The sequence below is a fragment of the Hemibagrus wyckioides genome, linkage group LG03, assembly GCF_019097595.1.
Source record: "Hemibagrus wyckioides isolate EC202008001 linkage group LG03, SWU_Hwy_1.0, whole genome shotgun sequence".
NCBI lineage: Eukaryota > Metazoa > Chordata > Actinopteri > Siluriformes > Bagridae > Hemibagrus > Hemibagrus wyckioides.
Window position 1 is genome coordinate 14,355,367 of NC_080712.1, and position 24,061 is coordinate 14,379,427.

Below are 24,061 nucleotides of genomic sequence, written 5' to 3' on the forward strand. Positions count from 1 at the left end.
GAGCATCATGGATTATTTTTGGGGCCAACACACCAGTGGAGCATCAACTCTCCAATCAGTTCTGCATGGTAGGAAGAGGCACAGACGCAGACCTGAGCAAGACTCGAGGTGCCAAGTGTTTATTTACAGGAATCAGAATCACAAAACCCTCAGTCAGCTGTGGCTATATTGATTTAACACAATCCAGCTGTATACATGAAAGCATTTCTATACACTAGTTAACTGCAAGGAAATCAAGATTAGGAAGAAATCCACAACACACGATTTCTAGAAACAGCTACCCATTTTTTTCTGTTTTTTAGTTACTCACATCTTTGTATTTGCTTGTCCTTTTCCTTTATAGATTCTCATATTAATTAGTGAATTTTATTTATTTGCTTATTTATTTTAAATTAGTGTTTTATGCTTTATTTTTTGTTTTCTCATGTTTATAAACAAACTTATATTAAATTAATTCTCATGATCTTTTTTGTCTTCTTAACTTCCTTGTAAAGAACTCTGGGACACATGATTAATAAAAAAAAGTAGTGACTACACAGATTATTAATAATAAGTATTGTGATAATATAGCCATTGGGCCAGCAAACGTTTTTGCAAAAAGAAAATCATAAACTGAGTGGGCCCATACTTTTTTTATTACCATAGAGGCCCTTGGTTGTGCACACAAAAAACTAAAATAAAATAAATAAAAAAATAAAAAATTATTATTAAGTTTATTATTATTAAGAAAACTTTGTGGCTTGGACGAACTTTCGGTTTTATCTTTGTGTCGTTCTTGTGTTTGATCTTTATGTTGTATGTTTATGTAGCACCAGGTCCTAAACGTTGTTTCATTTCACTATGTACTGCGTCAGCTATATGTGGTTGAAATGACAATAAAGCTTCTTGAATCTTGAAAACCTGATCCTGAAACCGTTCTAAGGACGGTACCAAAATCTCCTGGACTACATGTAGTCAGTAAACAGGAGAAGCACATGTACCAGAAGACAGACCAATTTGTTGTCAGACTGTCTGAGATTACTCATGTGAAGGTAGGAGATGTTTTACACTACGGAAATGCAGTAGAAACCTCACACGGTAACAATACACTATAATACACACAGAAACAATACAGTATAATACAGATAATACACATGCAGGCTGCTCACTACCCTGTAGCTCTTAAAACAGCAGCAGCTAAACCGACAGAGAGGAAGGATGTCTTACAAACAATAACAGCAGAAAAGTATCTACTGCAGACACACACGCAAACATGCACGTGCTCTCTCGCTCTCTCTCTCCCCCCCTCTCTCACACACACACACACACACACACACACACACACACACACAGCTATCCCTTGGCTTGAGGAAGTTGTCCACTCCTGGATGAATGGAAACATTTCTACTTTCACAAGGTTTCCAGGAATGTCCAGAGAGCACGCTAAATCCAAATCCCTGAATGTGCATGTCATTAGTACACAAGGACTCTTGAACTATTCAACAAAAAATAGACATCCTTTAAATGATTATATACGCTGCAGCTTTACACATCAGGCGACCTCTCTCATCACAGGATCAGAGGTTTCAGAAAATCTCTTTTTCAGACACAAATAACAATAACCAAAGCACCCCACCAAAAAAATAAAAATAATAAAACAACTTGAAAGGGTCCGGGAGCTGAGTCAAGTGTATAAAGAGGCTTTAATACAAATAGATAAAATGATTCCCATCTAAACACCAGTTTAAATAAACAGAACAAGATGTTCAATAACTTTAGTTCCTGTTAATACTTATATTGCTAAAGATCACTCATAAATCCTGGTCTCCATCCAGCTCTCATCAGTTTTAGCATCTCTAACATACTCTAGATTAAATGACAAAGACGACGACATTTAACACGGTTAAGGATTATGTCTAACATTTATTCTTTCAGAGTCTACACAGGATTCCAACTCTCAGACCCTTCAAATCCGACAAGGACGTTAAAAGATGCCAAAAAAAACAGGATTGTTATTATTACTGTCCTTTCTGCTGCACTGTTTACTTCATCCAGTGAAGTGACTAATCTTTAAACATGGTGGTTAGACGTATGAATACGATTCCACTAAAGGCTTTGAAATTTCATAGGGATAAAGTGACTGCACATACAAGAAAAACTAGTAAGAGTGGTTCTCTTTAAGCTGTCTGACGTGCGAAAGTAGGAGCCATCATGATAATCTGGAACCTGCACAACAACAAGATTACAGTAATTAAACAAAGCACAATGTTTTATGGCATGCACATAATTTTTTTTTTATTTTTATCATTTTAACTTTACAGACATCCAAAGCCATGATGAGACATTCCCCCGGCTAAACCTCAGATAATCAGTACCATAGAAGCCCTTAACCTAGAGCACAGAACTTTTCAGAAACTAGGCTAGTCTCTGACTGGCATGCTAATCCAGCAGAGAGCGAGGGGACAACCCCTGGAGAGAGAGCGCTCGTCCTCAAACACGGCACGCTCACTACAAACTGAGAACACAAACGATGTTCCCCGTCATGCACAAAAGCAGAGCATTCCAAGGTAAAATGGTTTGTTTATTCTAGCATTAACTCATACAACAGGGGAAAGGTGAGCTCAGATCGGAGAGTACTTCCTGGAAGGTGCAGTTCTGCCATTCATATGAGGAGTGTCTGCAGAAATTCACACAGACCCACATAAACACATATGAAAGTGACAGGGCACAACAGTGTCACAACACACTCAATTCCATGAGAAATGGGGAAAAATAAGTGAACAAACACAATGGCTTATGGGTTCTTCTGGAGAAGTCGAAATCACTGGTTTGTTTCTACTGAATGAAAACTATTGCATCATTTTACTCTTATTAACTTCTGACGTACGCCACACCTTTACAGAATGGGAGTGCTTCTCAAATAAAGACTTTCAGGTTTTTTTTTCTTCCTTCCCTTAGAGTTGAGGTCAAAAGCACAAAACTAAGAAGAAAACAATTATAATACTAGGGTATAGAAATGAATAATCATCAGGCCACTTTACCACATGCAGCATTAGGTTCATTTCATTCACACGCTGCTATGTCTTGCTCTGTCTTTGTGGTTTGGTTATGGAGTTGAAAATCCAGCCGTATTTATACGCAGACTAAAAAAAAAAAAAAATAGGTGGACCTGAGATCATCTGAGTGAGGTGATCTTGATCTGCTTCCAAGTGAACTCTAGCGTGGGAAAGTAATGCAAGTCTAAATCATGCAAAAAACCATATGTGCTGTGTATTTGCATGTGACTTTTCTTTAATATATGCAAGCTCCTAAACTGGGCCATGAGACAGACTATTATTTATAAATAACATTTAAAAAAAACAACAAAAAAGGACAAAGCTTTAATGCTGCAGAAATGTAGTATGTAAATTAGACTAAAACAAAATAAGAAAAATGCTGGATGTGACACACAGACAACACCGGAAGCTGACTATGTTCTGTGTATGTAACAGAACATGGACGAGTCAAGAAATGCTCGTAGTAACATGAACTATGTTGGCAAAAGTTTTGGGAACTTTTGCTCCAAATTATTTAATTCAGGTGTTGGGCTCGGTCCCTTAGTTCCAGTGAAAGGAACTCTTAAGGCTTCAGAATACCAAGCCATTTTCTACAATTTCATGCTTCCAACTTTGTGGGAACAGTTTGGGGATGATCCCTTCCTGTTCCAACATGACTGCACACCAGTGCACAAAGCAAGGTCCATAAAGACATGGATGAGCGAGTTTGGTGCGGAGGAACTTGACTAGCCTGCACAGAGTCCTGACCTCAACCAGATAGAACAAATTTGGGATAAATTAGAGCGGAGACTGTGAGCCAGGCCAAAACTGGGACGTCTGCCTTTACATGCACATGAATGTAATATGCAGTTGGCCCATCCTTGGCAGTTATAACAGCTTCAGCTCTTCTGGGAAGGCTGTCCACAAGGTGTGTTTATGGGAATTTTTAATAATTCCACTAAAAGCGCATTTGTGAGGTCAGGCACCGATTCTGGACGAGAAGGCCTGGCTCACAGTCTCTGCTCTAATTCATCCCAAAGGTGTTCTGTTAGGTTAAGGTCAGAACTCTGACCTCCACACCAAACGCCCTCATCCATGTCTTTATGAACCGGGTGCTCAGTCATGTTGGAACAGGAAGGGGTCATCCCCCAACTGTTCCCACAAAGTTGGGAGCATGAAATTGTTCAAAATGAGGTATGCTGAAGCATTAATAGTTCCTTTCACTGGGGCCAAGCACAACCCCTGAAAAACAATTCAATGATTTGGAGGGATGTCCCAAAACCCTTAGCAACATAGAATATATATATATATATATATATATATATATATATATATATATATATATATATATATATATATATATATATATAGTGTGACTGTATCACTGTATCAGCCTCCACACATGGTAAACACACCTTGAACACGTCTCCATATGTGCCACTGCCGACTCTCTGGATGAGCTCGAAGTCGTGCTGGGGGTTTCTGCGCAGGATGTCTCCGCTGGACCTCGGGTGCGACTCCATGCTCCGAACCGGCGGTGAGAGAATCACGGGAAAAAAACGATCGAGTTGACCTCTGTGGTGGTCTGCTTTTCCAACTACTGCATCAAAGTCCTCTCGTCCGAGTCTAGCTCATTGTCTTGGGTAGAAAAAAGCAAAACAGAGACAGTTGTGGATGATGTGGATTATGCGTTAAAAAGAGAAGAAACTGCATTAAAAGGGGTCAAACTAGCCACGTGACGGTCCGAGTGTGTTCTCACACATTAATCCGGATCATTAATAGATAAGACGTTTATTCAGACTCGCAGAAAAATCACATTCCTGAATATTAGCCTGTCAAAAACAACTGGTTTGCTGAGCGTTTGGGACTTCCTTTAGCTAACAATAATCGACAACAAACAAACATTACTTACGTTTTGAAGTCAAAACAACTCAAGTTCTATTTACTGTTCAGTTTTTATCTCGCCAACGCGGATTTATCTGGATAGAGTTTCATGTTTATCGCATAAACGTCTAAGAAAATATCCAGCAGCTTTGCTGAAGAAAAACCACGGCGAATTCCGTCCAAGCGTAGACTGAACTAAAAAAAATAAACTAGTTAGCTAGCTCACTTTGCTAGGGTGCTGTAGCTGTCTGTAACAGGAAAGTATTTTTTTAGAGAAAGAACATAAACGTGCAAATCTTCTTAACCAGCAGTTTAAGACAATTATAACTCACGAGCTAGAGAGCGGAGGAAACGCAGTACTCTACTGAGGTTAGCTTAGCAAAGCGTTAACGCTACAGAGCGCTAGCTAGCCGTCTGAGGCTAATTAAAAAACACACTCGCTACGGATTTAGCTCATTTCAGCCAGTTTGTAAAGAAAACACCAAGACTTGTCTAATATTCGGTTATTTCTCACCGACATGCGCTTGTTAGAAACAAAAGCAGTTGAAAACAATCAGTTCCTGAAAGTTATCTAGCCCTTAACGACAAGAATTTTTTTTTTTCTTTTCGGAAAAAAACATACAATTTCCACGTGAATAGTCCACATCCGTAAGAGTGAGACAGACGATTCTTCAGGTACTGACATTCATTTTGCATGGAAATATAAACATCCCCAAGCAACTCATTCACTTTCCATCGAGTTGAGACTTTCTTCACACTCCACAGTCACACAAGCTGCTACGCGGCTAATAAAGCAGCCACGCTAAAACTCCTCACTCTTCCCCCGCCTAGGCTCGCTGCGACGCGTTTAACTTTTTTCCCCACCCGTATTGCTCATAGACACAGCCCGCCTCCTGCGCTGTGATTGGATTCCGGGGTATAACTCCCAATTACCAATTGGACAATCACGATGACTGACTGAAGTTACAGCCAATCATAGGACAGCAATATAAACTCGGAGAATATGCGTGGTAAAAAAATATATTTCTCTGTGGTAAATCACCCTGTTGATCGAACGTGTTTATAACACTACCCACAACTAGTTTTTTTTTAAAACAAACAAGAAAAGCAAAACCATCACATTTTCTGATTTATAGTTAATGACAGCATAATGCAATCAATAATTGTGGATTGCGCGCCATCTAGTGGCTGATATCAAATTACACAAACTACAGCCCCATCAGGAGACTAGAGCAAGATTGTATTAGTTTTGGTAAAAGACACTACATTGCCAAATGTTTTGGGACACCCATCCAAAATCATTGAATTCAGGGATTGCTTTTGGCCCCTTAATTCCAGTGGAAGGAACTCTTAATGCTTCAGCATACCAAGACATTTTGGACATGACTGCACACCAGTGCACAAAGCAATATCCATAAAGACATGGATGAGTGAGTTTGGTGTGGAGAAACTTCACAGAGTCCTCTATCTCAACCTGATAGAATACTTTCTGGATGAATTAGAGCAGAGACTGCAAGGCAGACCTTCTCGTCTAAGTGCCTGACCTCACAAATGCCCTTCAAGAGGAATGGTCAAAAAATTCCCATAAACACACTCCTTAACATAGTGGAAAGCCTTCTCAGAAGAGTTGAAGCTGTTATGGCTGCAAAGGGTGGCCCAACTCCATATTAAACCCCATGGATTAAGAATGGGATGTCATTAAAGTTCATGTGCATGTGAAGGCAGACGTCCCAAAACCTCTGGCAATATAGTGTATGCCAAATAATATATTGTGCTTTAATGATGAGGGGGGAAATGCTGAATGTTTGTTGAAGACAGCCTTTAAGTCAGGTCAGTAGAGATAAAAAAAAAAAATGCTTCAGTGCTATCTAAAACAGACAAAAACATGAGGAGAATATAGTCAGATTTAATGAACAAACAAACAAACAAACAAATTAACAGATAAACAGAAACTATTTAAAAATAATGTATATTAGGTTTTAGGGGGAAAGACATATGTCACTTTTTCAGTTTATTCTTAATATCTCAATAATTTCAATGGTAATTTGGAAAGACAATGCCTGTGTGGAGTCTCAGTGCATGTCATCACCATGTGGGTTTCCTCTGGGTTCTCTGAACATGAATAAATATAACAACACACTACTACTACTACTTGTAATAATAATAACAGCACACCAACCAAATATCCTCAGCTAACAGTGGTCCTGATGTCAGTCAGTGACACTCATAAAGGTTTATAGGATGAATAACACAAACTGTACATGGAAAGAGATTCTTTCTGTTTGACCTATAAAGTGAACCAACATTTGAGGAGTGTGTAAAGAAGTATTCTTTATCTACTTTAAAGTGTTTTATTCTTTATTGTATCCAGGTGAAAGGTAGATATTAAAGCACCTCAGTGACATGGAAGACTACAGTTCAGTAATATTGATCCTCAGTGTAGAAGATGGGTGCACACTAGCAACATGCAGACTCCTGTAAGTAAGTGTGAATCTACAAATTGTATATTTAGTTATTTGATTCCTGAGAAATGGGCCACTGAGTGTCAATATACAGTAGGTGTGTGTCGCAGGTTCTAAACCCTGGTCCTTAGAATTTTTCCCTGCCCTAATACACCACTTCAACTCAGGAAAAGATGTTACTTAGCTGATTAGTTGAATTTGGTTTATTAGGGAAAACACTCCAATGTGCAGGACAGGGGGTTGTCCATGTATGCATAAAGTGTAAACTCACGCTAAGGGTTGCGCACTGCCCCCTATTGGCTAAATGCTGTAAGTGTTCCTCTCAGATGAGAATGAGGCGTAGGGCGCATCGTTGTCATTCCCGTTTCCTGTCTTCATGATTGTTGATGAAGAGCGAGCAGTGAAACACAGGGGGCTGGAAAGCGACACTCCATGCGCCATGGCCCGGGATAAAAAGGATAGAGATAGCTGGGGTGAGTGGTTTCTGAGCGTTTATTAAACACCACCTGCGTTGTGTTCCTTCCTGCATAGACACCACACTGTCGTGTTTCCATGGTGGAACAGAAATGCTGTAGAAATAAATAACACGACTGATGGATTAAACAGCGCATCAATGGATAGCGGTGTGTTCAGGAGCTTATATCTGATGGGATGGTGATTCTACATTGATATCAAATGGTTGATGTGAGTGTGTAGATACAGGAGCCACAGCCCAGGTCCATCATGGCACAGCCCAGTGATACAGTTGTTTATTCACAGCCTGTCAGTGTGTGACAACGGTGCAGGATAACACAACCCATGTCTTGTATTTTTCCGAGGTGTGGGTTGTTTTACAGTAAAATGATCGCCAGGTCTGTCACATGAGACGGGTTGCGTTTCTTTACGGATAATTAACGCGCTTTGCAGCAAATGGGAGAGCGCGCGCCGTCTTTTTTTTTTTATTGATCAATATTGCGTGATTCCTTTATGGATCATCTCCATGTTTTGTTTTTGGAATTAGCCATAATGTTATGCAGGGTGTTGAAAATATTCAGGAATGCGTGAAAAAGTTCAGGGGCAGTGGAATGATAAGGGAAAACAGTGACCTATATACAGCGCGAGAAATATGACGTATGGAGGTGGTGCGCGTGTGTGTTTGGGCATGTTTTTGTATCTTTGTAGGGACCACCTTGATGTCCCCATGAAGTCAACACAATCAGACATTCCTATTCTCGAGGGGACACATGGCTTTAAATAAAACAACAACGAAAAATAACAATAAAAAAAGCCTAAAATAGTTAGATGGAGGTGTATATGTAGAAAGACTCATGACATTAACTTCATGGAGCTGCAAGGTCCTCATAAGGATAGCCAGACAAATGTGTGTGTGTGGCCATGGCCTATTGCACTATATGCTAGGCCAAGGTGAGCATGAGAGAGAGAGAGAGAGAGAGAGAGACTCTTGGGTCACATAGGAGGGATATTTATGTATGTATTTTATGCATTAATGTGTTGGACAGAATTATTAATCCAAGTTTCTGCAGCACATTTCTCATTACATAACAGCTGCAATGCCATTTATTACCGATTTTAGTATGTTTATTTTAGTAAGGATGACTCATGACTCAGGAGCTTTAAGACTAACCTCAGATGCTCATAATGATCTCTTTTTTGCTGCATGTCATTCTTTTTCTATTTATTTTTTTGTCGAAACTTTTCCAAGCCATAAGAATTCAGTGCCATCTTTCTCCTTTGACCCCAAGGGCTTGAAGTGGGACAGATTGGTATGAGACGAGGGAAAAGAGAGGCGTGCAAACTGAACTCCTGCCAAAGACACTGCTTTATAAAGTATTCAAGAAACAACCAAAATCATTTGACGTTCCATATTCAGTTGGGTTTTGTTTTTACCTTCACATGACAGTTTAACAAAGTGAACTGTGTGAGCATTTATGCCTATTTAAGGATGTGAATGATCCTTATGGAGATCTATTTACACCAAGATAAAATGTTTATATCAATCTAAGATAAATCTTTACACATAAAAAAAAGAAATGAAAAACAGCCTGTGTTTAAAATTCTTATGACTATAATTTGGGGTTTTCTCTATCAGTTCTCATCGTAGGATGTATAACTGATTGTACTGCTTTTTGCCAGAATGATCTATGGGCCTTAAACTATACTTATAAACAAAAAGCCTAACATCCACAGTCCTAACACTGCAGCTTGTGAATGCTCAGAGAATGTTTCAGAGAGCACAGAGAGAAGGAGAAAGAGCAAAAGGGCTGCACTGACACTACACTACATTATTTCTGGTGTAAGATACAAATCTAAGCAAATGTCATCTTTACCATAAAAATAAGTTAGTGAGCACAGGAAAAAACATCTTAGGAGGAGCAGTTGGTAATTTGTTAGAGCCCTCTGCTGCCTGGAAAGCAGCTTGCAGTTGCAGTGATAACAGTGATAAGTGTAGCACTTATCACAACCCGACTACACCTCTTATATTCAGCTATACATGATTTGTGGCTTGCCTTTACGAGCTCAGCTTTGTGATATACACTGGTCAGGATGAATTTGATTTCTGTCCTTGAAAAATGTAAACAGAAAGCCCAAATGAAGAATGATCCGAATCTGTTATATAGCATTACTGCAAATCACAGGCTTTTTCCAGTCTGTTATTGATATTATAAGATTATTCCATCATACCCAGCGTTTCATTCATTCATGCTTTATTTGTGATGTCTGTTCCAATTCAGACAGCTGTAGGATTTCTGTGAAGAAACCATAACTGTCATACTCATAACCAGATTTCTCTCAGTAAAGTATACACCAATATTATTAATCCTGTTATCCTATTCTCTTCTGTTCATTCAACTCTCTTTCATTCTTGTAGGTCACTGTATACTGCAAAGAGCATCAAGTTGCTGAGAAACTGTTCTATATCTGTAACATAAACAAGAATAAATATCTTTTGCATGTGTGCCATCTACAGCTTGCTGGAATGGTCACATGACCAGATATGAAAAACTGTCTAGTGCGAGGCCATGAGTCACTGCAAATCAATACGAGTTCATGGGTGTGTGTGGTCCAAATGTATGAGACCACATTGCAAAACTAGGATTTATTTTTGTCTCTGAAACTGGAAATAAACAAATATTTATTTAGAATTTTGTAAAACAATGTATTTATGTATTTAATATCTTTCATTTTTAATATCTAAGATTCTGCACTATTTCCAGCTCCCTCTTTAACTGTAAGCAAATTTGTGATCATGATCATGTTAACTCTTCTGTCCAAAAGGTCAGATGCCTGTTCATGTGCACACTGACATTTTATAACTAGGTTTGTTTGTGTGTATACGACAGGGTCTTTTGTGGACAAGCATGTATTTGAGTGGAGTTCTGAGGACGAGGAGCCAGACGGTAAGGCTCGACCAGTGCAGGTTCTGTTGGTGAAGGATGATCACACGTTCGAGCTGGACGAGGCAGCGCTGAGTCGTATCCTTCTAGCTAAAGACATCAGAGACAGAGAGATAGTCGCGATATCTGTTGCTGGAGCTTTCCGGAAGGGGAAGTCCTTTCTTATGGACTTCATGCTACGCTACATGTACAACCAGGTACAATCACCTGTATGTTGATGTATAGGTTTGGTTTGAAATCAGACCACTTAAGGGAAGGAACTGAGCATAGGGAGAAAAGATCTCAGTCAGAAAGAGTGATTCATATAAGAAGAGCAGGAGAAAGAAAGGATCTGAGAGGAGCTAATGAGATGCCCACTTCCCATAATATCAGATATGAGATATCAGATTTCTGCCATTAGTCATTTACTCATGAGCTGTTCTTCTATTGCCTCACTATTACTGTACGTAAGTTAACACACTGTAAAGCATGTGCACAGCTTACCTGATATGTATCATTTCATATTCTGAGGTTTAGAATGTGTGTGTTTGTGTGTGTATGAGAGACCTGAGAGAACATGTATAATGTGTGTGTGTGTGATCTCAGGCAAGTGAAGACTGGGTGGGAGATCCTGATGTGCCTTTGACAGGATTCTCATGGAGAGGAGGCTCTGAGAGAGAGACCACCGGCATCCAAATCTGGAGTGAAGTCTTCCTGGTGGACAAACCGGATGGAAACAAGGTGTGTGAGACAGGGACGCAGATTACCAAGTAATTCTTTTACATTTTGTACCTTAATCCAGATACAATTGAGTGCAATAGACTGCACAGGACATTTTAGAGTGCTGTTTCCATCAACTAATGTGAATTTAGAATTGCTGCACATAACACCACCACCATCTTATTGATTATTTTTCTATAATAGATAGCTAGATAGAAAGTTAGAGTGCTTTACAGATCCCCAGGGGAAATTGTTTTCTTACACCAGTATAATAAACATAAGGGAGTTAATGGACAGAAAACTAAATAAAAAGTAAATAAAACATACAATGAAATACAGTAAGATACAAAGTAGCACTACAGAGTGATTTATTCCTCATATACCACTGCTACACCGATCTGCCATAACATTATGAACACTGACAGGTGAAGTGAATAACACTGATTATCTCCTCATCATGGCATCTGTTAGTGGGTGGGATATATTAGGCAGCAAGTGAACATTTTGTCCTCAAAGTTGATGTGTTAGAAGCAGGAAAAATGGACAACCATTTGGATTTGAGTGAGTTTGACAAGGGCCAGATTGTGATGGCTAGACCTCTGGATCAGAGCATCTCCAAAACTGCAGCTCTTGTGGGGTGTTCCCGGTCTGCAGTGGTCAGTATCTATCAAAAGTGGTCCAAGGAAGGAACAGTGGTAAACTAGTGACAGGGTCATGGGTGGCCAAGGCTTATTGATGCACATGGGGAGTGAAGGCTGGCCTGTGTGATCCGATCCAACAGACTACAGGCTACTGTTGTTAATGCTGGTTCTGATAGAAAGGTGTCACAATACACAGTGCATGACGGGCTGTCAGGGCTGTTTTGGCAGCAAAAGGGGGACCAACACCAATATTTGGCAGGTGGTCATAATGTTATGCCTGATTGGACTTTTGGTTTATTAACAAACTACACATAGTACTTTTAGCACTTACATGATAGCAGCTATAAACAGCTGTTTCCTCCCTGCATTGTCATGTTACTGAGAACCTGAAATTCCTTTGTCCTGAAAATTTCCCAATTGCAAAATGCTGACACTGGAGACTCCTTTCATAAATGCCAAATAAATTTCAACCATATCAAAAATTAGATATTTTCTTTGCTAAATAACAACACAAATTCTAATTAGATTGTTGTTTAATTGTCTGATTAGATTAGATTGTACGGAATGTCTGACACACATCCATGAAAACTATACAGAAATTACACTATAGTTGCACTCTCAAATCTGATTGGTCAGAAGGTATTGATTAATTTTCTATGACTGCAGCTCTTTCAGTAGTGCCAGCCACACCACCATCATTGATTATTTTCCTGTAACAGCATATACAGCTCTGGAAAAAAATAAGAGACCACTGCAAAATAATCAGTTTCTTATGTTTTTTTCTTACAAGTGCATGTATTGGTGAGATGAACAGTTTTGTTTCATTTTTTGTGAACTGCTGACAATATTTCTCCTAAATTCAAAATATAACTATTGTTATTTAGACCAGTTTTTCACATTGCTGTTGGGGAACTTTATACCACTCTTTTTGCAAAAAAGCAAACAGCTCAGCTTTGCTTGATGGTTTGTGACCATCCATCTTCCTCTTGATGACATTCCAGAGGTTTTCAATAGGGTTCAAATCTGGAGATTGGGCAGTGGTCTCTTATTTTTTTTTTCCAGAGCTGTATTTTATTCTTTACATTCTGACCAACCAGATTTGAGAATGCAACAGCTCTGTAGTATAAAGACTGACTTTCTCATGAGATGTTCATGTAATATGAAGTACATGTTAGGACTGTTCCCTAAGCTTTCCAAAATCACAAATGAGTGATAATATATTGAGTGTATCATCACTTGTGTGTGGCTTGTGTTTTTTATCCTGGCCTGTAGGTGGCAGTGCTGCTGATGGACACACAGGGAACGTTCGACAGCCAGTCCACACTGAGAGACTCAGCTACTGTATTCGCTCTCAGTACCATGATCAGCTCCATGCAGGTAATGTCTAAAAACAATAAAACACACCTCCTCATGTGTTAAACACTCTGACCCGGTGCCTGGACAACACACATGATACAGACTAAAGTGCTGAAGACTGATCTCTCGTCTCTTTGCAGGTGTATAACATATCACAGAATGTTCAGGAGGATGACTTGCAGCACCTGCAGGTACGGACACTCGTTCTGCATCTGGGGCACAAATGAATGACCACAGTGCAGTTTTTTTTTTGTAAAAATAGCAGCAGTAGCGTCTGTTCTCACGTCTGCCTGTTTGAGTTCTTGAGGCTGCCAAGGCAAATAGAATTCTAATACACAAACGTCCAAAAGAGATTTTGTGATATTGAATTAATTTTCAGTAGAACACTATGTTCTGTTAGCTCTTGTGAAGTAGAGCAAGCTTATTTTATAGATCATATACCTTTGTGGAACAATAAAACATTTTTTCCAACCTCAAAGGAAGCCCACAACCTGACCCTGTAATTACGTGTTGGCGACTGAGAAATACGAGCCTTGGAGAAGCATGAAGGCAGGAGACTGAGCTTTCTGACATTATGGTTGTGTGTGTCTTGTTGTGTAGCTCTTTACAGAATATGGTAGACTGGCCATGGAGGAAACGTTCCTCAAACCATTCCAGGTATTTACATGAATCCATTTCAGCACACACTGACTATTTCAGCTGATATTTGACTATATCAAACTGGAAATGTCCGTTTGTGTAAGCCAAATATATTGTGTTTTTCCAGTCAATGATTTTCCTGGTGAGAGATTGGAGTTTTCCATACGAGTTTCCCTACGGACAAGAGGGAGGGATGAAGTTCCTGGAGAAAAGACTAAAGGTCAGACTCGTCCTGAGTCACTGCCGTGTGTGTGTGTGTGTGTGTTAACTCAGATCAGACTGACTCAGCAGGTGGGCTCTGAATTGGCGGGGAAATAGTATTGCATGGAGAACAAAGCATCGTCCTTTATGCTTGTGTAAGACTCTTTACATAAGATATTGTTCAGCAATATTGAAACGGGCTTGTTCTTCTCAGCTGTCTCACTTTAATAATAGAATCAAAAACAGGTACTGACTCTCTTCCCATTTTTCCTTTTTTAAAACATGTGTTAGTGAAAGTCAGCTAAAATGGGTATTCCCAGGAGGTCTCCAATCCATGGCCTGACCCTGCATAGCTTCTGAGCTGGGATATGTTTGGGCAAGCTCAGCATGGGGAGAAGCAAAAACATGCAAGAAAACAACTTATTTATAGTTAATTATGGCATTGCAGAAGAATTATAAAATTACAAGTGATATTATTAATGCTATTTCTAGGCATATTTTAACTATTTGTAAGCTTTACACTTTTTTATTCTATTGGTCGATCATTTTGATTCTTTCTAAAAACTAATGCTTAAAATGAGCATAATAGGACAAACTACAAGGTTAAAAATAGTAGTAGTAATAGTAAAATATGACTAGAAATAGGATTAATAATCTTACATTTGGTTTATTGGAATTTTCATTTCATTGTCTGTACCGCTTATCCGATCTATACTCGGGTCACGGGGAGCCTTGTGCCTATCTCAGGCGTCATCGGGCATCAAGGCAGGATACACCCTGGACGGGGTGCCAACCCATCGCAGGGCTCACACACACTCATTCACTTACGCAATCACACACTAAGGGCAATTTAGAGACTCCAATCAGCCTAGAAGCATGTCTTTGGACTGTCGGAGGAAACCCACCAAGCACGGGGAGAACATGCAAACTCCACACACACGGTTTATTGGAATATTTTTATTAAAAAATTTAAAAAAATTTAAAAAAATTTTTATTTAAAAAATAAAAAATTGTTTTGATTGTATTCAAGATTTTTTAACTTGCCAAGACATTTTTTTAAGAATCTTTAAGCAGCAAGTCACAGTGACACAGCAAGTAGTGTTGCTACTTCACAGCTACAGGATCCCTGCTGCAAAATGGCTTTTCACACTTAATAGATACTTAACCTCCTAAGACCTGAGCTTGCATTTTAGATTTCGTCTACCTATTTGGGGTTAGGAGGAACCAGTAAATATAATAACCAGATATTATTTTTGAACATGAAGCCACTTCTTTTGTGTACAACAGGTTCCAGTTACAAAGAATTAAGCATTATGGTGCACACAACCAAAAATGTGATGTCCAGGTTATAGAAGGTTAATAGTTAACCCTCTGGGTAAATGTTATCCTGGGGTATCTTCTTTTATCTTTCGTTAACTGGGGGTTAACAATTAATCCTGGCTATTCATCATAATCTGATGTTCACACTGTATATTACTAAATTTTGGCTAAATGTTCTTTTTTGCATATTTGCAGTGTCCACAGTCATGACTGATTACAGTGTGATTGGTTAAAGTAAAAGCTTGTCTCTGTGTGCTCTGCACCCAAGCAGGCATTGTCTCTTTCACAACTTCCTGATGTATTTTTTTTCTTTCTTAAGTTTGTTGTGTAGTTGATGAGGTGTTCATTGATACTCAACTTCAAGAAAAAAGTGTCTGAAAAGCATTTATTCTCACAGCTTCGGACTGAATTTATGCACAAGAAGACTAACTAATGATAGCTAATCCTTGATTTGATCGACTTTATAAGATTTGTATTTATTTCTTTCATTTCTGCCCCTCTGCCTTTTCTTGCACCATTTAGTTATCATTTTGTTTTTCTAGCCCACTGTGTGTTTGACCCTTTTTGGGCACTGCTAAGAGCAAATGTGTTGGGAACGTGTTTTGCATGAAAAGATAAAGAAAGGTCAGCGTTTTTGAAACGTTGGCAAGTCCAGTGGACAATTTGAGTTCGGTTTTGTGCACACAGTCATTTACACATAACTTTACTGTAAGATTAATAAATAAGGCACATTGTTTGCATTAACATTCTGAAGTGTGAAAGGATATAGTGGCAGTGTTATATTTAGTTATATTTATAGTTGTATGTATTTGTGTAGATTTCAGAGAACCAGCATGAAGAGCTGCAGAACGTTAGGAAGCACATTCACTCCTGCTTTACCAACATCTCCTGCTTCCTCATGCCACATCCCGGCCTCAAGGTCGCCACCAACCCCCACTTTGATGGCAGACTCAAGGGTATATGCTTCCACACACTCACATACACACAGGCACATGAGTGTTAAAAGCTAAATGTGTGAGTGAATCTGTATTTGTGTGTGTGTGTGTGTAGCCCTGCAGTGGATGAGTGACCATCCAGGTTTCTCCACAGCTTTCTTTTCTATGAACCTCAGTCTTTTAGTGAAGCTCTGTGTGTAAATATTTTCACAGGCAAAACCAAACAAAACGTTCTGCCACATTTACAAATTTTGCCAGCTCACATGCTGATATACAGATTTTCACATGCTGATATACATATGTTGATTAATGCAAATCACCCATAACCCATATCCTGAAAATAGAACCATTAAGATTATAACAGTTTGTTTGATTGTTACATGTGACTTGCATTATAGAGATCGATTCAGAGTTCATCGGTAACCTGAACGTGCTGGTGCCATGGCTACTGAGCCCCAAAAACCTGGATGTAAAAGAAATCAACGGCAGCAAGATTACCTGCAGAGGCCTGCTGGAGTATTTTAAGGTGAGCACACAACAACAACAACAACAACAGAGCAGCTCATCTACATTAATGAATCATACTGGAGACAAAGCTACTTTTGTTTAAAAGATGCACTAGAAAGTTTTATCTGTGATAAAGTCCTAAGCTCACAAGATTCTGTTGCCTTCCAGGCATATATAAAGATTTACCAAGGGGAAGAGTTGCCTCACCCAAAGTCCATGCTACAGGTACTGTACACATTTATCCTTTTTCTCAACATCATCCTCAGACAGTTTGCATTGCACACAGTGTTATCTGTTTACCCTTCTGCTTGCTAATGATTTTTTAATCTCTCTGCCTGCTGCTGGTAGGAGTTTAGAAAACCAACGTTATGCTTTATTAGATATTTCTATAGTGATAGCTCAGTGTTTAAGGTGTTAGACTACTGATCAGAAGGTTGTGAGTTTAAAAACCAGGGCAACAAAGCCTCTACTGTTGTGTACTTGGGCAAACCCTCAACTGTTCAGTTGTATAAATGAGATTAAAATAAGTGATGAAACGTAAATCACCCTGGTTGCTTATTTTTTTGGTATTTACTGTTACATGTAAGGAACGAAGCACAACAGGCTTTGACGTTATAGGAAAATAATGATTAAGAACAGATGATGTGACCAGAGCTTGTGAGTGAAGAAGAGCAATGTCTAATATTTCTTTCCATGCCTGTGCGCTCCTCTCACGGCCCGGAGATGATAACGTTACTTGCGAGTGACATTCTCCTACAGACTGTCTTTTATTAATATTATTTAATTTCTTTAAATATATTTCATCAGGATTATTTCCTGTGTAAAGTTTACTACTTCACTGAAACAGAGTTTGAACTCCATAACCTCGCATTTTCTCAAACCACCATATCATAAAGTGCATCCTGGTTCTCTTGCTCTCATGCTCTGGATGTGACCACATCTTACTGCACAGCAGTTGGCCAAGAATTACATTTGTACCATCATACTTTTTCCATTTTTATCCATTTACAGTTACACTTAAAGTTCCTGTTGTCATTGCCTTACAGCAGCTATTAACAGACAAAAATTGCAACTTGTCATGTTCCTACAAAGCACTGACACTAGAGACTCCTTCCAAAAGGGCTAAATAAACCTCTTTTTCCCCACACGAAACCCTAAAAAAAAAACTACATATGGTGTGTCCATCATACAAGTGCCTATGGAAGCTGTTACTATAGAAACGTGAACCAGTGTATCAATATAATCCTGAGATCTGAATTACAGCCTGCCACAGTTATGGTCATAGAATCTTCTGACCAATCAGAATCAAGAACTCAACAGCACTGTTGTTATAAAGCTTAGCAATAAGCAGTTATACATAGAGTCTATTTGGCTTAATTACATAGTTCATCAGGCATCCACGCTAAATTAATGGCTAGCAAACTAGCTAGCTTGTGAAGTTCGTAAATAACATATTAAAGCATCATATGCGTAATGCTTTATTTATTCTTTTTTAATACACTCAAAATGACTAGCTTTACTATATGATTCTTAGGTGAATTAAAGTCTCGATGTTGGGATGATGTCTATGATTACAGCACTATGATGCTCAGGCTAGGTTGCATAAATGTTCTGCCAAGCACATTTATGTAACCTAGCCAGAGCATTCCAAGAACAACACAAGAACAAGTCAAGCACAAGAAATTCACAAGCACACACCTTCTGTTCTGCTGGCTTTTTTTGGTCCAGAGTTGAGTGACTGTAGTATCTGACTGTGTATTGTGGTGTCTGTGTGCAGGCCACTGCAGAGGCGAATAACCTGGCGGCTGTAGCTGCAGCTAAAGACCTGTATAACCGAAAGATGGAGGAGGTGAGAGAGCCAGCAACATATTCTCATACTGCTTGTCATTTTGTGTTAGAGTCAGGAATAAAGAAGGTTTTTAAATTTATAGTGAACTGGGGTGGGTGAGGGAGGGAGAGGAGGGGAGAGAGGGAAGGAAGGAAGGAAGGAATGGAGGTAAGGAAGCAAGGAAGGAAGGAAGGAAGGGAAGGAAGCAAAGAAGAGAGGGAAGGAGAGAGGGAGGAAGCACAGTATCTGACTACCTATTTTAGTAGTCTTTCTCACCTAAAAGTAATCCTACACTACACTAGATCTCTACTGGGTATTGCATTGTATTTCAGTGGGTAGTGTTGTTGCATCACAGCTCCAGGATACTTGGTTTAATCCTGAGCTGTGCATATCCTCCTTGTGTCTCTGTGGCTTTTATCCCAACTCCTCAAAACATGTCAATAGTGGACTGGCATCCCATCCAGGGTGTTTTCCCAGCTCAGTGTTCCTGGGACAGACTTCAGGTTCATCATAACCCTGACCTGGATAAAGCTGTCACTTAAGAATGAATGAATGAAACTCATGAACTTTTGCATTTACATGCTTACTTCTAACAAGAATACAATTCCATACTACTCTTCTACTTACTCCAACAGGTGAGTGGGGGTGATCGGCCCTTTCTAGCTCCGAGTGAGCTGCAGGCTCGTCATGCAGTGATCCGTGACGAAGCCCTAGCTGTGTTCCGTGGTGTGAAGAAGATGGGCGGTGAGGAGTTCAGTCGCCGCTACCTGCTGCAGCTGGAGGGAGAGATCGATGAGCTCTTTGTGCAGTACATCAAGCACAACGATTCCAAGAACATCTTCCATGCAGCGCGGACGCCCGCCACGCTCTTTGTGGTCATCTTCATTATGTACGTGGCAGCGGGCATCACAGGCTTTGTGGGCGTGGATGTGATCGCCAGCGTGTGCAACATGGTTCTGGGTTTCGCTCTGATCACGCTCTGCACCTGGGCCTACATCCGCTACTCCGGCGAGTACAGAGAGCTCGGAGCCCTCATAGACCAGGTAGCTGGAGCACTGTGGGACCAGGTGAGCTTACCTAATGTTACCTTGTCTTTCACAAGCATATTTATATGCACTACACACACAATCTTTCACAAAGATCAGCTATGCATTTAAACAAAGTGTTTTTGTTTAATCATATTGTAGATTTTTTCCCTATGTCTTGTACTTAAAACCATATTTATTTATGGTTTTATTAATATTATTATGATTTATCAGATCGAGAATGCTGATCATCTCACTGTGTTTGTATTCATTCGAATGATTACACGTACAAAATAATCTGATCACCACGATCACAAAAAGAATCAACACGATCACATGCATTAAAGTAGCCTGATACATACAAACAAGTACATACAGAGCAAAATGATACCAAAGAGGCTCCCATCTTCTTGTTTTCCTTTGGCTTAGAAACATCGTGATTTCACAGGTCAGTGTTTGCAAAGCCCGAAGGAACTTCCACCGGAAGTAAACATCTTTAATACCTTTGTGTCCTTTCCCCTTCAGTGACTTGACTATTCCAATTTTCTTTACATTTGGTCTAAATGCTGATCGCTAAAACAGAAAACCATTCTTTCAGATGTCTTTCATATCGAGGTGAAAAACTGTAGACACTACAGCTAGACCTTGACAGCATGTTCAGACGCAGGACACTCACAGGGTGCAATGTGCCTTGTTCACCACCAGAGGGACAGATGCTCACTTTGTGCCATGCAGCTGTCAAATGTCAGAGTAATAAGCTTCCAAATGAAAAAAGGAGAGTGTAACCCAAGTTGGAAGCTAGTGCAAGAAAATGTAACCCAAGATTATGGGTTCTGACATTTGACTGGCTTTCATCTTCTCGGACTACAAACATGGTTCAAAATTGTATACAATTTCCACTTCAGTAAATCAGCATGCCCTGTCACTTAAAAATCCCAAATTTGTGCGTCTATGCTGTTGGATTAATTTTCCTCTCTTTTTCTCTTTCTCTGCTGTAGGGAAGCACTAATGAGGTAAGGGGCATGGAGAGTCCTGTTTACCTGTCATTAACCACACATCCAAGATCAACACTCACTTTAACCGGTTCCTTTCCTCTCCCTCTCTCTCATAGGCTCTGTATAAGTTGTATAACGTGGCTGCCAATCATAGGCAGCTGTACAACCATGCCTTCCCCAGACACCAGACTGAGCAACAACCTGAACAGGATAAGAAGAGAAACTGAGCACACACACACACTTACACATAACACACACACAAACACACACAGGCCCAAATGTACACCCACTCTGTCGAAGAGATGCTCCGGCCATAGTACACTTGAGCTTTTTTGGATCATGCACGTGACATCATGGAGAGAGAGAGAGAAAGAGAAATCAGGAGAAATAGAAAATGCAACAAAGTTCACATTATCACTGTATAAGGAACAAAGGTCAGATTCAGTTGCCATGGCATCTTATGCCAATTATAGCTCATAGAAGTCCAGTGTAATGTATCATAGCTGCTGGAAAACCAGTAATGTAGATTGGAATCATAAGATCTAGATTCAACTCAGCCTGGATTTTCCACTAACAAGATGTTGGTACTACTTCAGGGAACCAGTGAACCCCTTCTCCACTGGGGTAAAAGCCCTGTAACGGTTCCAAAATCAGAGCATATCTTACCATCCAAAGTAAAATTCATAATATGCAAAATTACTATATTATAAGTTACTATCTAAAGTCAGAAAAATACATTGTCAGGTGTATTTGGAACATGGCATACATGTGTGGCACTTCTCGCATTAATAAACATTAATAAAGTTGCTCCCATCCATTTTTATTTTTTTTAGGACAACAAATATCATGTTTGTTTGTCATGTTTTGCAAATTCTTAGAAAGATAATGATCGGATGAACTTCTCGTCAGACCAACCACAGTTTGCTTTTAGAGCTGTAATTATTTTTTCCATCCAAGAATCACATCTTTTGCAGTGGAAACTCCGTGTTCTCAGATTAGGCACTGGCACCTTGTTGGAGGAAGAAGGCTATGAGATGAATACTGTTCCATCTAAGCAGAAACTGTGCATGTGGATAGTCTCATGTAAGCGTCTTGTGTTGTATTGTTTTGTTTTATGTTGTCCAAGATAGTTTAAATCACTTGGTTCCGAAAAATGTGAACTTGCCAAGATTGCTGATTGACCGGATTAAGAAATATCATCTTAGGGTCTCCTGGATGAGGTTAAAAGTGCAGAGGATAAGAAGATTTGAACATCCACATCAAATCGATCGGTTTTCTTTAACATTTTCACTCAAGTTTCATTGCTAACGGTGCCTCTTCCCATATTACATCTTAGCAGTGATTATATATATATATAATAACTGTGGGACTCAAAAGCAGGCATGATTGGTCTATAATTCCTAGGACTGGACAAACCTTTTAAGAAAATGGGAAGTATTGGTCAGAATTTCAAGCAATGTTGTAGATTTGTCTAGTCTAGAGTTCCTTTGGGAATCAGAAAAACAGTGAAACAGTCTGAGGCAATCAGTTTAGTCCAAAATTTCTGTAGGAATGGACAGGATTGGTCAGACTTTAAGATGGAGTGGTGTGGATTTGTCAAGAATTTTCTTGGAAGCAGGGACGATTGGTCTAGAATTCCTTTGGGAGCCATAAGAACATTCTGGGGGAATAGGCAGGATTTGTTGAGAATTCCTCTAAAAAAAAGTAGGCAGGATTGATCAGACTTTCTGAGGGAGTGGGCAGATTTGTCAAGATTTCCTTCAAGTCAGGCAAGATTGGTCAAGATTTCCTTTAGGAGTCAGAAGAACTGGTCAGATTTTCTGAGGGAGTGGACACATTTGGTCTATAATTCCTTTAGGAATGGGCAGGATTGGACAAACGTTTTAAGAAAATGGGCAGTATCGGTCAGTCTGACGGAGTTTCTTTTGGAATCAGGTAAGATTGGTAAGGTTTGGTCTACTATTTTGAGGGAATAGGCAGGATTTGTCAAAGAAATCCTTTGGGATAGGCAAGATCAAGAATTCCTTTGGACAGAATATTTCTGAGGGGCGTGGTAGAGATTTGACAAGAATACCTTTGGGAGTAATTGGTCAGAATCTCAGTGGGTGTGGACAAGGTTGATCAAATTTTCTGATCCCTATATTATATAAATATATATATATATATATATATATATATATATATATATATATAAATATATATATAAAAAGTATACACACACACACCCTCCTCCATAAATGCCTTGAATCTTAAATCATTAAGCATTAATCCTCTTTTGATTTTATAACACAACGTAAATATAAATCTTACCCTCTGTGCTTTTAATAAATAAATACATCAGTATCCTGGCAATTAAAGGCAAGTTTTTGTGTGTGCCGGTAATTGAATGATGCTGAGTTGATGCCGAAGGTATAAGAGCGATATAGCATGGTTCACTCAAGTGTATAAGTGTCGTGCTGAATGAGCTTAGGTTCATTCCGTACATGTGCTGTTCCTGCCTGAAGTGTGGCCAGATGACTGTAGCTCCGCCACAGTTAAGGAATCCATTTATTCACTATAAATAAACATAATCTAGTACACTTCTGCTATTCTTGCTGTACATACACAATATTCACAGACATACACACACAGCACTAAAAAGCAGAGAAGAATCTGTGCTGATGGCTATGGAACACTATCCTGGCTGGGTTACACTCATTGTTTTATTTTGGTACAAGTGTCTTGTTTTATGTTGAATCCAGTGCTATTTATAAAGAATTAAATATTACATGTTTAAAGGTGAGTGTTTGCAGCGTGTATGTCTGTGTGCTTCCTTGGCCTGCTGCAAGCCAAGAAATTATATCGAATCCACTATAGCTCACACGTGCAGGTCCTGGCTAGAGCTTCTGATTTCAGTTTTTACAAAAGACATGTGCCTATTTTTGTTATTACAAATTGACACCTGAGTTAGGAGTAGAAGAAAAAAATGTGTAAAATCTTGACCAGAACTGCCCACAGATTGATCTTTCACCCCAGTCTTTATTACAGGGCTTCTACAGCTCATCACTAATACAATACTGATTCAGCCTATGTACGAATGGGTAATATGCTACCGCAATATGATTTCTTGGAGGTGAAAAATATGCAGGTGCAGGAACATGGGACTCGAGATTAAGCTGAG

General features: G+C 39.4%; 2 protein-coding genes across 4 annotated transcripts in view; one reads left to right on the forward strand and one right to left on the reverse strand.

The window, feature by feature from the left end:
* map4k5 (mitogen-activated protein kinase kinase kinase kinase 5) overlaps positions 1 to 5,737 on the reverse strand; it is a 35,196-nt gene extending 29,459 nt beyond the window's left edge. The window contains exons 1-2 of one of the 3 annotated variants that reach the window (XM_058385583.1): positions 5,521 to 5,737; positions 4,430 to 4,652 (exon numbers count right to left, since the gene is read on the reverse strand). In XM_058385583.1, coding sequence (XP_058241566.1) covers positions 4,430 to 4,537 — 108 coding nt within the window. In that variant the 5' untranslated portion in view covers positions 4,538 to 4,652; positions 5,521 to 5,737. Of the gene's footprint in view, positions 1 to 4,429; positions 4,653 to 4,926; positions 5,088 to 5,520 lie in introns of those variants that run through there. The other 2 variants (XM_058385584.1, XM_058385585.1) reach the window with 2 other exon arrangements.
* Positions 5,738 to 7,659: 1,922 nt separating this feature from the next.
* On the forward strand, positions 7,660 to 23,678 carry atl1 (atlastin GTPase 1). Its single transcript, XM_058385586.1, has 14 exons — positions 7,660 to 7,833; positions 10,702 to 10,952; positions 11,341 to 11,475; positions 13,368 to 13,472; positions 13,592 to 13,642; positions 14,052 to 14,108; positions 14,218 to 14,310; positions 16,429 to 16,567; positions 16,945 to 17,072; positions 17,222 to 17,278; positions 18,831 to 18,902; positions 19,517 to 19,948; positions 20,905 to 20,919; positions 21,018 to 23,678. Exons 1-14 carry the CDS (start codon positions 7,737 to 7,739, stop codon positions 21,126 to 21,128), a joined length of 1,743 nt encoding a protein of 580 aa, XP_058241569.1. The 5' UTR covers positions 7,660 to 7,736; the 3' UTR covers positions 21,129 to 23,678.
* Positions 23,679 to 24,061: the final 383 nt, after the last annotated feature.